General features: G+C 45.1%; 2 protein-coding genes across 4 annotated transcripts; one reads left to right on the forward strand and one right to left on the reverse strand.

Moving 5' to 3' along the window:
- Positions 1–1,823: 1,823 nt before the first annotated feature.
- On the reverse strand, positions 1,824–11,363 carry prok1 (prokineticin 1). 3 transcript variants are annotated; one of them, XM_086113073.1, is made up of 5 exons: positions 10,955–11,363; positions 5,943–5,993; positions 5,057–5,390; positions 2,705–2,830; positions 1,824–2,289 (listed from the first exon to the last, which is right to left on the reverse strand). In XM_086113073.1, exons 3-5 carry the CDS (start codon positions 5,129–5,131, stop codon positions 2,167–2,169), a joined length of 324 nt encoding a protein of 107 aa, XP_085969199.1. In that variant the 5' UTR covers positions 5,132–5,390; positions 5,943–5,993; positions 10,955–11,363; the 3' UTR covers positions 1,824–2,166. The 3 variants fall into 3 exon arrangements, with proteins under 3 accessions (XP_085969199.1, XP_085969206.1, XP_085969191.1); XM_086113080.1 differs by lacking the exon at positions 10,955–11,363 and adding an exon at positions 8,261–8,383 and having other exon boundaries at positions 5,943–5,990; XM_086113065.1 differs by lacking the exon at positions 10,955–11,363 and adding an exon at positions 8,261–8,383.
- lamtor5 (late endosomal/lysosomal adaptor, MAPK and MTOR activator 5) lies at positions 7,793–9,824 on the forward strand. The gene is made up of 4 exons (XM_086113094.1): positions 7,793–7,937; positions 8,030–8,091; positions 9,039–9,156; positions 9,606–9,824. Exons 1-4 carry the CDS (start codon positions 7,903–7,905, stop codon positions 9,664–9,666), a joined length of 276 nt encoding a protein of 91 aa, XP_085969220.1. The 5' UTR covers positions 7,793–7,902; the 3' UTR covers positions 9,667–9,824.
- Positions 11,364–11,732: the final 369 nt, after the last annotated feature.

Genomic DNA, 11,732 nt, shown 5'->3' on the forward strand with positions numbered 1-11,732 from the left:
CTTCCCACGCTCCGGTTTTTGCCTCGGCGACCACCGAAGCCGCGTTCCGCTTGGCCAGTCGATACCCGTCAGCTGCCTCTGGGGTCCCACAGGCCATAAAGGCTCGATAGGACTCCTTCTTCAGCTTGACGGCATCCCTTACTGCTGGTGTCCACCAGCGAGTACGGGGGTTGCCGCCACGACAGGCACCAACCACCTTACGGCCACAACTCAGATTGGCCGCCTCAACAATAGAGGCACGGAACATGGTCCACTCGGGCTCAATGTCCCCCGCCTCCCCCGGAACATGGGAAAAGCTCTGTCGGAGGTGGGAGTTGAAACTCCTTCTGACAGGGGATTCCGCCAGACGCTCCCAACAAACCCTCACAATACGTTTGGGTCTGCCAGGACGGACCGGCATCTTCCCCCACCAGCGGAGCCTACTCACCACCAGGTGGTGATCAGTTGACAGCTCCGCCCCTCTCTTCACCCGAGTGTCCAGAACATGCGGCCGCAAATCCGATGATACAACTACAAAGTCGATCATCGAACTGCGGCCTAGGGTGTCCTGGTGCCAAGTGCACATATGGACACCCTTATGTTTGAACAAGGTGTTCGTTATGGACAATCCGTGGCGAGCACAGAAGTCCAATAACAAAACACCACTCGAGTTCTGATCGGGGGGGCCGTTCCTCCCAATCACGCCCCTCCAGGTCTCACTGTCATTGCCCACGTGAGCATTGAAGTCCCCCAGCAGAACAAGGGAGTCCCCAGCAGGAGTACTCTCCAGCACACCCTCCAAGGACTCCAAAAAGGGTGGGTATGCTGAGCTGCTGTTTGGTGCATATGCACAAACAACAGTCAGGACCCGTCCACCCACCCGAAGGCGGAGGGAGGCAACCCTCTCGTCTACCGGTGTGAACCCCAATGTACAGGCACTGAGCCGGGGGGCAATGAGTATGCCCACACCTGCTCTGCGCCTCTCACCTTGAGCAACTCCAGAGTGGAAGAGAGTCCAACCCCTCTCGAGAGAACTGGTACCAGAACCCAGGCTGTGTGTGGAGGCAAGTCCGACTATATCCAGTCGGAAATTCTCTGCCTCACACACCAGCTCGGGCTCCTTCCCTGCCAGAGAGGTGACATTCCATGTCCCAAGAGCTAGCTTCTGCAGCCGAGGATCGGATCGCCAGGGTCCCCGCCTTTGGCTGCCGCCCAGCTCACATTGCACCCGACCCCTTTGGCCCCTCTCATGGGTGGTGAGCCCATGGGAAGGGGGACCCACGTTGCCTCTTCGGGCTGTGCCCGGCCGGGCCCCATGGGTGTAGGCCCGGCCACCAGGCGCTTGCCAACGAGCCCCACCTCCAGGCCTGGCTCCAGAGGGGGGCCCCGGTGACCCGCGTCCGGGCAAGGGAAACCTTGGTCCATATATTTTTCTCTTCATAAGGGGTCTTTGAGCCGTGCTTTGTCTGGCCCCTCACCTAGAACCTGTTTGCCATGGGTGACCCTGCCAGGGGCATAAAGCCCCAGACAACTTAGCTCCTAGGATCATTGGGACACACAAACCCCTCCACCACGGTAAGGTGACGACTCACGGAGGGGAAATACAGTACGTTGCTCGATGAAATTTGTCATGTTGCTCACGTTTTTTTCTTTCTCGAGATGGCGAGAAAGGGTTTTTGTAAATGTAGATATTAAGAGACACAGCTTCAGAGCAAATCGACAACATCACATACAAGAAAAGCTTATTTTCTACTTATTTTCAATGTTATGTTTGATGTGGAAGTCGGCCGAACAATTGTGTTTGCTTTTTAGTAATGTAAAAGTAAATAGGAGGACGCATGGTCATCGGTGTGTCAATCAAGACATATTTTATTGGCAAGAACAGTGCAAGTTGAAAACTACGAACCCCTCAATGTTGTCGCGTCCTATGACAAAGTAACGTCATACAGTACAATACATACATTATTGATTCGCCCAAAAAAAGGCTTGAAAGTGCTCGACGTCCCTTTCGTAGCCTGTTTTTGGTGCGCGTCCCCTTGCTTCGCGGTGGCACGCGCTACTGACCCAACATTTAGTTTTTTGGAAAATAGACAGACGGATCACCCTTTGCCCGACGCTGCTGTATACAAAGTCGCGGCGGTGTAGTTTTTCATCTCCAGAAGTCGTGAAAGTGATTCATCTGGCCCTTTATTGAAAGTCTATGTTCTTGTAATCTTGGGTGCATCTGTACTTGCTTCCGGCGTAGCGGGTGCACACCAAGTGGGGGAGGCAGGGGCAGGTGTGGTGCTGCCTTTTGCCGGGGTAGGGCACCTGCACGAGGGCAAGACAGGAGCATCAACGAACGGCCTCTTCATTCCCGCACTGATGAGCTCAGAGATGATTCATATTTTGGTTTTGCAGTTGGACCTATACATGCTTGTGCAATACGGATTTTCCATGTTTTAGAGTTTCAGAAACAAAAATCCTCATTGAACCTAAAACCTTAATTCATAAATATTACTAAATATATCACTAAATCATTATGATGAAAACCTGAAAAATGTGGCCAGATTTGTAGTCAGTGCAAAATAAAAAAATCCTCAAAAAGAAAATTGCTTGAATCTTGTTATTTAAAAAAAAAAAAAAGGACCTGATTGTTACCGTATTTATAAATTTGGCAAAAAATAGTTTCCAATTTCCTTTTTCAATTAATTTCATTATGTTGCTGGATGTCTGCGCGTCCCACCTTGTGGCTCAGCGGGTGGCATAGGTCTCCTTCCGTGCCCCTCGGGACGCACATCCTCAGGCCCCTCAGCCACAGACTGACGGCACAGCACAGACCCAAGCCGCACTGCATGTCGCGCTCGCAAGCCTGTAGGGAGACGCGGCGTGTTCACTCTCAGGTCGTGCCCTCACTCTGGTGCGACTTTCCAAGCAGCGGTGCCTCCATTTCAACTTACAGTCCAACCTCGTTACGACGTAGCTCGAGGAACATAGCGAATCTGTTCGTTAGAACTGTACTTTGTCGTAACCCTTTCCGATAAAATGGCCGCCAACTACGATGTACTGTATAATACAGTATGAACATTTATGGCTGTGAATATACTGTACATGCACGTATAGTAGAGTGCAAACATGTCAATTACAAACACATGTACTGTATATGAAGAAAAAACAATTTTATAAGACGTGAAACCAACAACTGTAGCGTTCCTACTTCTGTAGAAATCACAAAATCTTCTTTCGACACTCTAGCATTTGGGTAAACCGCATCTAGTTTGTATTTAGTCCCTTGCCCCGCATTACCCCGCGCCATCTGGATTTTGGCCTGGTTTACTGCCGATTGACCCGCACGTTGATAAGTCGCTCCGAAAGGCACTTTGTTTATGCCGGTATGTGTGGTCAAAAATCCGATATATATACAGTACATTTGCTCGCAACGGCTATTTTATTGTTCACGTCTGTAAACGTGGGCGGCGACAAGAGGAAAATGCCAAGCGTCGTGACACACGGCCCTCCCATGACCTCTGACGGAAGCCGCTTTGGTTGAATTGCATTTGGACTTCCACGCGCCCCCGCACATTTTGTACCGTTTCATCACTCAGATCTATTTACAAGCGGCTATCAATTGCAGCCAGGATATCGTTCCCTCCGGTGGACGTGAAGGAGGATGAGGATGCGGTCTGCGCGCTGTCGTGCGGAATCACTTTTCACTTCATGAAGCGAACCACGTGACTGTGCATCTAACGCATTGGAATACAGCGCGTGAGCTGGGCTTCTATTTGCGCTGAAGTGGATCCAATAAATTACTGCAGAGAAACATTATTTGCATGTTGATTGCGCTTCAGTAATATTGACAAATTTGTACCCATGCAGCACAGGAAATGCCTTTGCCCGTCAGTGAAAATGAAACCAGGATTGCTTGTTAAGAGACAAAATGGACCACATAATTCATGCGCCGTGGTTTGTAGTTTGTAACGCGCCGTGAAAATCACAACTTGTATTGTACACGGCTAAAACAGTCATTTCAGTTGGAATGACTTTAAAATATCAATTATTGACATTTATGGCAACAATGTTAATGAGGACAACAAAGCAAGCAAGTCGTTTGCTCCAAACCAATTTGGTGAATTGTTTTTACCCGCATCTTTAAGTTGGGCACAATACAAAGGGACCAGTAGTTCGAATACATTTTTATATCTTGATTGTTAAAAGGGAGAAAGCCAATTTTAATCTCCGCTGAATTGAATTGCCCATCTTCAAAAGTTTTTTTTTCAACATTTGTTGGAAAAAAAAAGGAAATTAAAATTCATACATTCGATAAAATTGGACCTTAAGAAAATTATAGCAAATGTTAATGTACAGTTTGTGGATCATGATGAATTATTTGCAACACTTGCTGGTGTATGTGTGTGAGACGTGGCCAGTGGCCACTGGGGCGGCAGCATAACGCACACACAAACAAAGAAGAATTTCACAACGGTTGTACTGAATGAACCCAGTAATATGCAGTCAGGAAGATGCATTCGCTTGAGTTTTTCATGGAAAAAGCAAAGTAGGCAACAGGAGAAACACTGCAAATAGCATCTTGGGAAGAAAATGATCACCACAGACAAACAAAAAGTTGCAAATCATTTTTGGGCATTCAAAGTTTGAAAAAAATATTACTTTAGAAAATAATTATTAACAATTTGTACTGTCTGAATGATAAAATCTGCAAATAAAAAATGCTGATTAACTGAAAGGAAATCAAATAGGAATGTGTCTATCTATCTATCTATCTATCTATCTATCTATCTATATCGATCGATATAGATACACACACATACGCACAAGTGCTTGTCAAAACATTTTGAACATCATGAAGAAGTTGATTTATTTCCATAATATTATTCAAAAAGTGAAACTTGTGTAATGCAAGCATACATTCCACAGATTGATAGAGTTCAGCTATTAATTCATTTACATTTAGATGGTTATATCTGACAACTATATTACAATATTCAATTTTTTTAACAAGCACCTGTGTGTGCGTATGTGTGTGTGTATATATATATATATATATATATATATATACGTATATAAATATAAAACTCACTCCTGTGATGACGGCTCCTCTGGACCAGCTGACGGACGCAAGGAGGAAGGACAGCAGCACCACTCGGAAGCTCATGATGATGACAACGGGTCCCGTGGTAAGCTTTGCGGCAGTCACTCGGGCTCCCCTCCCGACTCGTCTCTTTATCCGCTCGGGCTCCCTCACCTCAGCTCAGCTCAGCTCAGTTGACTTCCCACCCACTCTCTGTGCGAGGTTCCCCCCTCGGCCGACTCATCAAATGCTTGTGAATGGCAAGAGCCTCCGTTGGATGGAGGGTCCTCCTCGGCTTTTGTTTGATGTGCGTCTTTCTGCGACTCGGCTAATTCAACGAAAACTGTAACAAATAGCGGAAACGGTAACATTGAACAAATTCTACACACCCGTTTTGAGATTTTTGTATAGGCTCCACAGAAATAACCGTCAGAACTCAAGTGGCTTTCTTTTCCAAAGGTTTTCTAGAGGTGAAGTGAAAATGAAGAACAGGGACAAAGTGGTTGCACAAGTGTGCACACCCTCTCATAACTCAGATGTGGCTGTGTTCAGAGTGAACCGGTCCCGTTCAAACACGTTGAATGGGAGTCACCAAAAAATAAATAAAAAATGCCGCCATTCAAAATAACCCCAAATAAAATTCAGCTGTTTAAGTGGGCCTGCCATACTTTTTCGCTGTATAGCAGCAGCCTTAACAGTTTGTGTTACCACTGACCACGACTGTATTTCAATCTGTTCATAGTTTTCCAACCTTAATTTGATCAGACCTTAACAAAACCTTCCGGGCCTGAGCTTTAAGGCCATAATTCGAAAGATACGTTGGACGCTAACTCATGACTGCTCCTTGTTAAAAAAAGAACATGATACCAGTGAAGCATGGTGGTGGCGGCATTACCTGTTGGAGCGGTGGGCGGGGCATTGTTAGCATCGAGCATTCACATTTCTGCTGCAAGACATAAAAAAAAAGTCAGCAAAAGCCTACCAGAACATCGAAAGTTTATTTGGGCTGAATCAGAGTCATTTTAAATGGAGACAATTGTGCGCTGACATTCAGCTAACATGAGATTGAATGTGATTGGTTAATTCTGAACACAGCCACATCCCAGTGTGCATGTTCGATTATTTTCGCCATTTGTTTGAATTACCTCCTGCTATTGTATTCATTTTCATTCAAACTTAAGTAATACAACAAGTAATAAAACAAGATAAGTTCACTGTCAATTGTCGTTTGGTGTGTCGAAATATGTTTGTGAGTGGAAAAAACGTTTTTTCACTGATATTGTTTCAATCATTGCGTTTTGGAGAGAAAATGTATATACAAATCCTTTTTTTTTTTTTTTTTTTTTAAACAATCTATAAAAGTAATAAAATGCATGATTGGCTTGAATGGCGCAGCACTTCTGAGGTGTGGCTGAGCAGAAAGTCAGTTGTCCGACTTGTCCAAATACTTTTGAGCCTGGGCGAGAAAAGGGCCGCCGAACACCCCCACTATGGGTCAAATCTCCATTTTGGGATTTGACACTTTGGTCTGATTTAGCGAGGTTGGGATGTGGCCACGTGCAGCAAAACAACGCTCTGGCCCAGATGAAGCGTGTGTGTGTGTGTGTGTGTGTGTCAGGTTTTGATTGAGTGCGTAGGTTTCATGAGCATTATTAGGATGCGAGCCTGCCGCAGTGCCGCTGATGGATTCCTCCAATGTACCAGCCACATAATCATATCGGGCCATTTCTGCCTCGTCAGCAGCGCCGCCCCTGAGGCCCGCCTGTCTTAAGGCTGACTTTCCTTCAAAATCCATCAAGCTAATGCCGTACAAATGAGACGCTCCGGGTTGATGCCCATCACATTTGTGTCATATCTTAGGATCAATATCATGCCTCATGCTGATGCCTTAAAAGGGTGGCGCTCAAACTTTTTGCATCGAGTCATACCTCGCTACCCACCCCCCCCCAAAAAAAATCATAGCTCTCCGAATTTCAGCATACCTACATCAAATATGGCAAGGCAGTGGTTTTATTCCGATAACATACATTTAATACAGCATCACTGCCGAGGGTCAGGGTTCTTGACGACAAGAACGATTCGTAGTGGGGAATCCGTTTTTTTCTTGTACGGCACATGACACAACACAAATTGTGCGAGTATAAGAAGCACCAGCATTGGAAAATTCTCACTTTGAGCTGAAGAAAAAGGTGCCGTTTTTCAGTTGTGAGCTCTTTTAGCACTTTTCTGTTCGTGCACTGGCTACATTGGCAAAAATGGGAACATGTTATTTTCATAGCATACAGGACTAAACCAATGCAAAAAACTTGAACTGTAACACCCCCCCCCCCCCCCCATGAGCCTTATGACCAGCTATCTAACATATATTGTTGATAACTGTCCCTTCGTTACTTTTTTACTCTTGTAATCAAGTACTTGTACCCTTTTACTCATGTAAAAGAGTCACCCCAATACTCCTACTTAGATTTATTTAAAATTTTACGGGGTTGTCTATAATTCTACTTTAGTGCAAAGTGTGAGTCGTGGTTTGAGTACGTTTGCCGCTTTAACATTTGGAAAATAGACATCTGGTATCTACAATAATATACACCCCCTACTTTCGCTAAATTGTACAGAACAGACACTAATTGTCATTTGTTTTCGAGAATTCTTTACTTATTTTTTTCCCTCTTATACGTGTGTGTCTGGAGTTGAGAAAACGGTTTTCCAAATCGCGTTTCTTCCTTTTTTCGGCCCTCACGGCCACTCGTAGCGCTGAGCATGTGACAGTCAGCTGACTCGTCACCGGAAAAGCATCAAAACACCAACAAGTTGTTCCTTTTTCTTCAATATTCCTCTTAATAGATTAGTTACGAATGGAGTCGACACTGGAGCAACACCTCGACGACACGTGAGACATTAATAGCCCCTGTTTCGTTTTTTATGTTTAATAATTATGCAAGCCAATGTTTTTCTTCCCTCTTCCTACCGCATCGTTCGCAGCATGAAGAATCCAGCAGTGGTCGGCGTTTTATGTACGGACGAGCAAGGACACAACCTGGCATGTAAGTCAACTTTCATGACACAAGTTAACTATTGTTAGCTAAACTCAAAAATAGATTTTAGCCCTTCACAAATACGTCTATAATTTAGGCTCGGGGTTCTCGAACTCTTTATTGCCCACACGACTGAAATTCTCTACTGCACGCAAATAAATGTTTTAAAAATACCTACATCCTCAGAGAAACACCGACACACACAATACCCAAATGCGTTTTCTTCTCTTTGTTTATTGGCACGCTCCTGCTCTTTGGTGCATATCGCTGGTTGAAAATGCAAACTGCCATGCAAGCCTTGTGTAGTTTGAAGGGGTGTAACGATAACGGCGATGTCACGATATCAATATTGCCGTGACGTGATCGTCGTCATGTCGTGATATTTAAAGCACTACGTTTGTGAAATGGGCCATCTTATTTTTGCATGTGTGCAGTTCTAGCACCCTCTGGTGGTGAGTTTATTAGTGCAGTTTCAATCGAATCGGACACGTTTCGGCCACCTCCGTTTAACACCGACGCAAATCGCCAGAGGAAGGGGAACGAAACACGTTTGAGTTCACTCCCTTGAGTTGTTGGACAACGTCCCACTGGGTGGCAGCTGTGTGAAATTAGAATAATGAAATGAAAGCGTTTGCCAATCAAATGAGGCTTCCTCTGTCCTGTGCACATTACTCGCAGGTTGATGAAGGTGATATCCCAGGTGACAAATGACGCGATGAGAGAAAAGTGACAAAAACGTTTCGATCGTCTTTGCGACAGTTATCGCTGTAGTGTGCGGGAGCATTCAACAGTGTATAGGAGATACGAAATAATTGTTGCCCGAGTTAGTAAAAACATTGCGTAGTATATGCGAATGTTTGAGTCGCGAATGTGAGCAAAATGAACATGAAATCCGGTGGCATGTGTGAGAGCTGTCATCCTGACCGATTGTCCTCATTTGACCCCCTCCCCAACAGGCCGCGGCTCGCTGTCAGACGAGCACGGGGGCGTCGTGTCCGTTTTGGCCAAACAGGCCGCCGCCCTCACCCGAGACCCGACGGACACGCCCACCGTGTGCCTGGAGTCCGACTCCGGGTGAGCGCCGGCACCGGTTTTGTTCGTCAGTGTCAAGTGACTGAGAGGAACGATTTGAGCGTTTTCACGAACTTCACAATTGTTGAGAAAAAGGTGTACGAATGGCAACAGGAGTTGAATTTAGTTGTTGTGGCTGTGCTGCCACCTAGCGGCAGCTCTCTCATTTTCCATTGATGTTTGCTCTTCCCAATGGTCTTGTTTTGCCACGAGAGCAGAATTTTGGTCGGGTGTTTATTTCATTTGATGAACATCTCTCCTGATGTTTTCTGAACGGTGGCCATTTAGGGTGTGACACAAGACAGATTAAGAACAACTCTTTCATGTACACCTTTTCACTTTAGAGCCTTTTTCAACGTTGTAGGTGTATAGTTAATTGCGCTGTTACCAGGATGATGGGAGGGGAAAAAAAAACAAGTAAGCATTGTGCTTTCTTCCTACATGTTTTTCAGCACCATTTTGGTGAGGAATCATGGGACTGTCACGGTTGCCGTTCACAAGATTTCCTCCTGAAAGCAACTTGAAAAGAAACTGGACAGAAAATAACTGAAATGTTTTGTTTTGTTTTGTTTTTTTTTGTCCCAAACACGTCTGTCTTTGCCCACTCAAGTGAGCCAGTCTGTAATTGTTTTAATATGTGCTTCTTTCTGAATGAACTTGATCATGATTGATTTATTGTGTCATCTTTGGCATTGTCATGTGACATACGGAACATGCATCTGTCTTTTTCTGTTTTGCAGAATTAAAACATAATATTACGATTAAGAAAAAAAAACAGAGATGTCATTATCAAAAATATTTGTTTATTTTATACTTTTTACTCCTAGGGCCAAATACTAAAAGTTTGGTGTGTGTGTGTGTCCTGCAGCATTCAACATGAAGTATTTAAATTTAAAAAAAGAGTGTGACATCTTGTATAAGTAGTTTTTTTAAAATAATAAAATATAGTTACATTTAAAAAGTAACACATGTTGATATGAAAAACTCGTGCTAAAAATGTCATATCTTGTAACATTCCACTTTTGTTAAATCTTGATTATTGTTTTTAACACAAGTCTGCCCTCTTTCAACAACTTTTAATGCAGAGGACCGCAAGTGGCCTGTCTTTGGACTCCCCTTTTTTAGTCGATAGTTAAAAGGCAGAAAATATATATTTTATGCCCCCCCCCCCCCCCCCAAAAAAAAAAAAACCCACACACGCACACAAAGGTTGCAGGTGTGCCGGAGCCTATCCCAACTGACTTCGGCCATGAACCCTGAACTGGTCGCCAGCCAATTGCTGGGCACACTTAGCTGAAACAAGCATTTGCGCTCACACTCACACCTTGGCACAATTTGCAGTGTTCCGTTCACCTGCTGTGCATGTTGGAATGTGGAAGGAAACCGGAGTACCCGGAGAAAAGCCACACAGGTACGGGGGAGAAACATGCAAACTCCACACGGGAAGGCCGGCTTTGAACCCACAACCTCTCCACTGTGAGGTGGACGTGCTGACCAGTCTTCCAACATTCCGCCTAATAATAGTTTGTTTCTCATGAAACTATCCAACAATCATGGCAGATTTTCAGATATGGCCGCTGTTTGGGGATGTTGAACTCAACCCCTGGCGAGCAGCAGTTAGTCAGATCGTAAATAACTCTTTCAAAAGTGAGGCTTGAGGCTGTTCGTCGCCACTCCAGATTGACTGTCAACCCAAACCTCAAAGGCAGTTACGCGTGTATTTTAAGTTTGCTTTGCCTATGCTCATGTGGCGGGTGCCAGCTTGGCTTTGCAAATGCACATTTAGTCAAACTTGACTAACCTCCTCGGTCGGGCGGGTGGAGGACAGTCCAGGGGCGGTTCTGGATCAATTTCACTGAGGGGGCCGGGCTGGGGCCAGGGGTTTTGATGGGGGGGCACATTCAACCCAGAGCTAAAAAGACAGATTCAAAATCTTATTTGACTTATTATTTCTTCAGACTTTGAAATTGTAGTCATAACATTACAGTGATGAGAAAAAAACAGTATTAGGAGGGCTAAAATGTCTGCAAGCGTAACAATACGTCTGTTGAGAATATTCAAGCCAGGGGATGATATGGTACCAGCCTGCCGGGGACAAAAATTGCAAATACACTGAAGCTAGATGTTTTACATGCATATAATTATCCAAATTTTAAAAGGCAATGTCTTTGATCCTGTTAAATAAAAATTAAAATAAAAAGGGAGACTAAAAAAGTTACACACACACACACACGCGCGCGCGCACACGCACACACACAAACACGCACACACACACACACACACACACATGCACACACACGCACGCACACACAAACACGCACACGCCGCTCATTTTTAAATGGCGCAGCGCACTAAAGGGTCCGACTAGAATGTTAAATCACACACTTTGGTTCCACCTTTCACGTCGGCGACTCGGCACGACTGCGTAATCTGCGCTCGGAGGGGGGGGCACAGGGGGGGCCAGAATCGGTGCTACAGGGGCACTGGCCCCCGTTGGCCCCCCCCAGAACCGCCACTGGGACAGTCGTTCGAAATCTGTTTAGTTCGTCTTTTACAAATGGGAGAAAAGTGAAATGTGC

Source organism: Hippocampus guttulatus, chromosome 1, assembly GCF_054856545.1.
Source record: "Hippocampus guttulatus isolate MCC_2025c chromosome 1, RoL_Hgut_1.0, whole genome shotgun sequence".
NCBI lineage: Eukaryota > Metazoa > Chordata > Actinopteri > Syngnathiformes > Syngnathidae > Hippocampus > Hippocampus guttulatus.

Excerpts from the sequence above, each read along its gene's own strand:
- prok1 (XM_086113073.1), bottom strand. The coding sequence starts at position 5,131 with ATGAGCTTCCGAGTGGTGCTGCTGTCCTTCCTCCTTGCGTCCGTCAGC. Across the intron at positions 2,831-5,056 it reads GAGGAGCCGTCATCACAGGA|GCTTGCGAGCGCGACATGCA; the intron begins GTGAGTTTTATA and ends GTCTCCCTACAG. Across the intron at positions 2,290-2,704 it reads GCCACCCGCTGAGCCACAAG|GTGCCCTACCCCGGCAAAAG; the intron begins GTGGGACGCGCA and ends GCCCTCGTGCAG.
- lamtor5 (XM_086113094.1), top strand. The coding sequence starts at position 7,903 with ATGGAGTCGACACTGGAGCAACACCTCGACGACAC. Across the intron at positions 7,938-8,029 it reads GAGCAACACCTCGACGACAC|CATGAAGAATCCAGCAGTGG; the intron begins GTGAGACATTAA and ends CATCGTTCGCAG. Across the intron at positions 8,092-9,038 it reads GCAAGGACACAACCTGGCAT|GCCGCGGCTCGCTGTCAGAC; the intron begins GTAAGTCAACTT and ends CCTCCCCAACAG.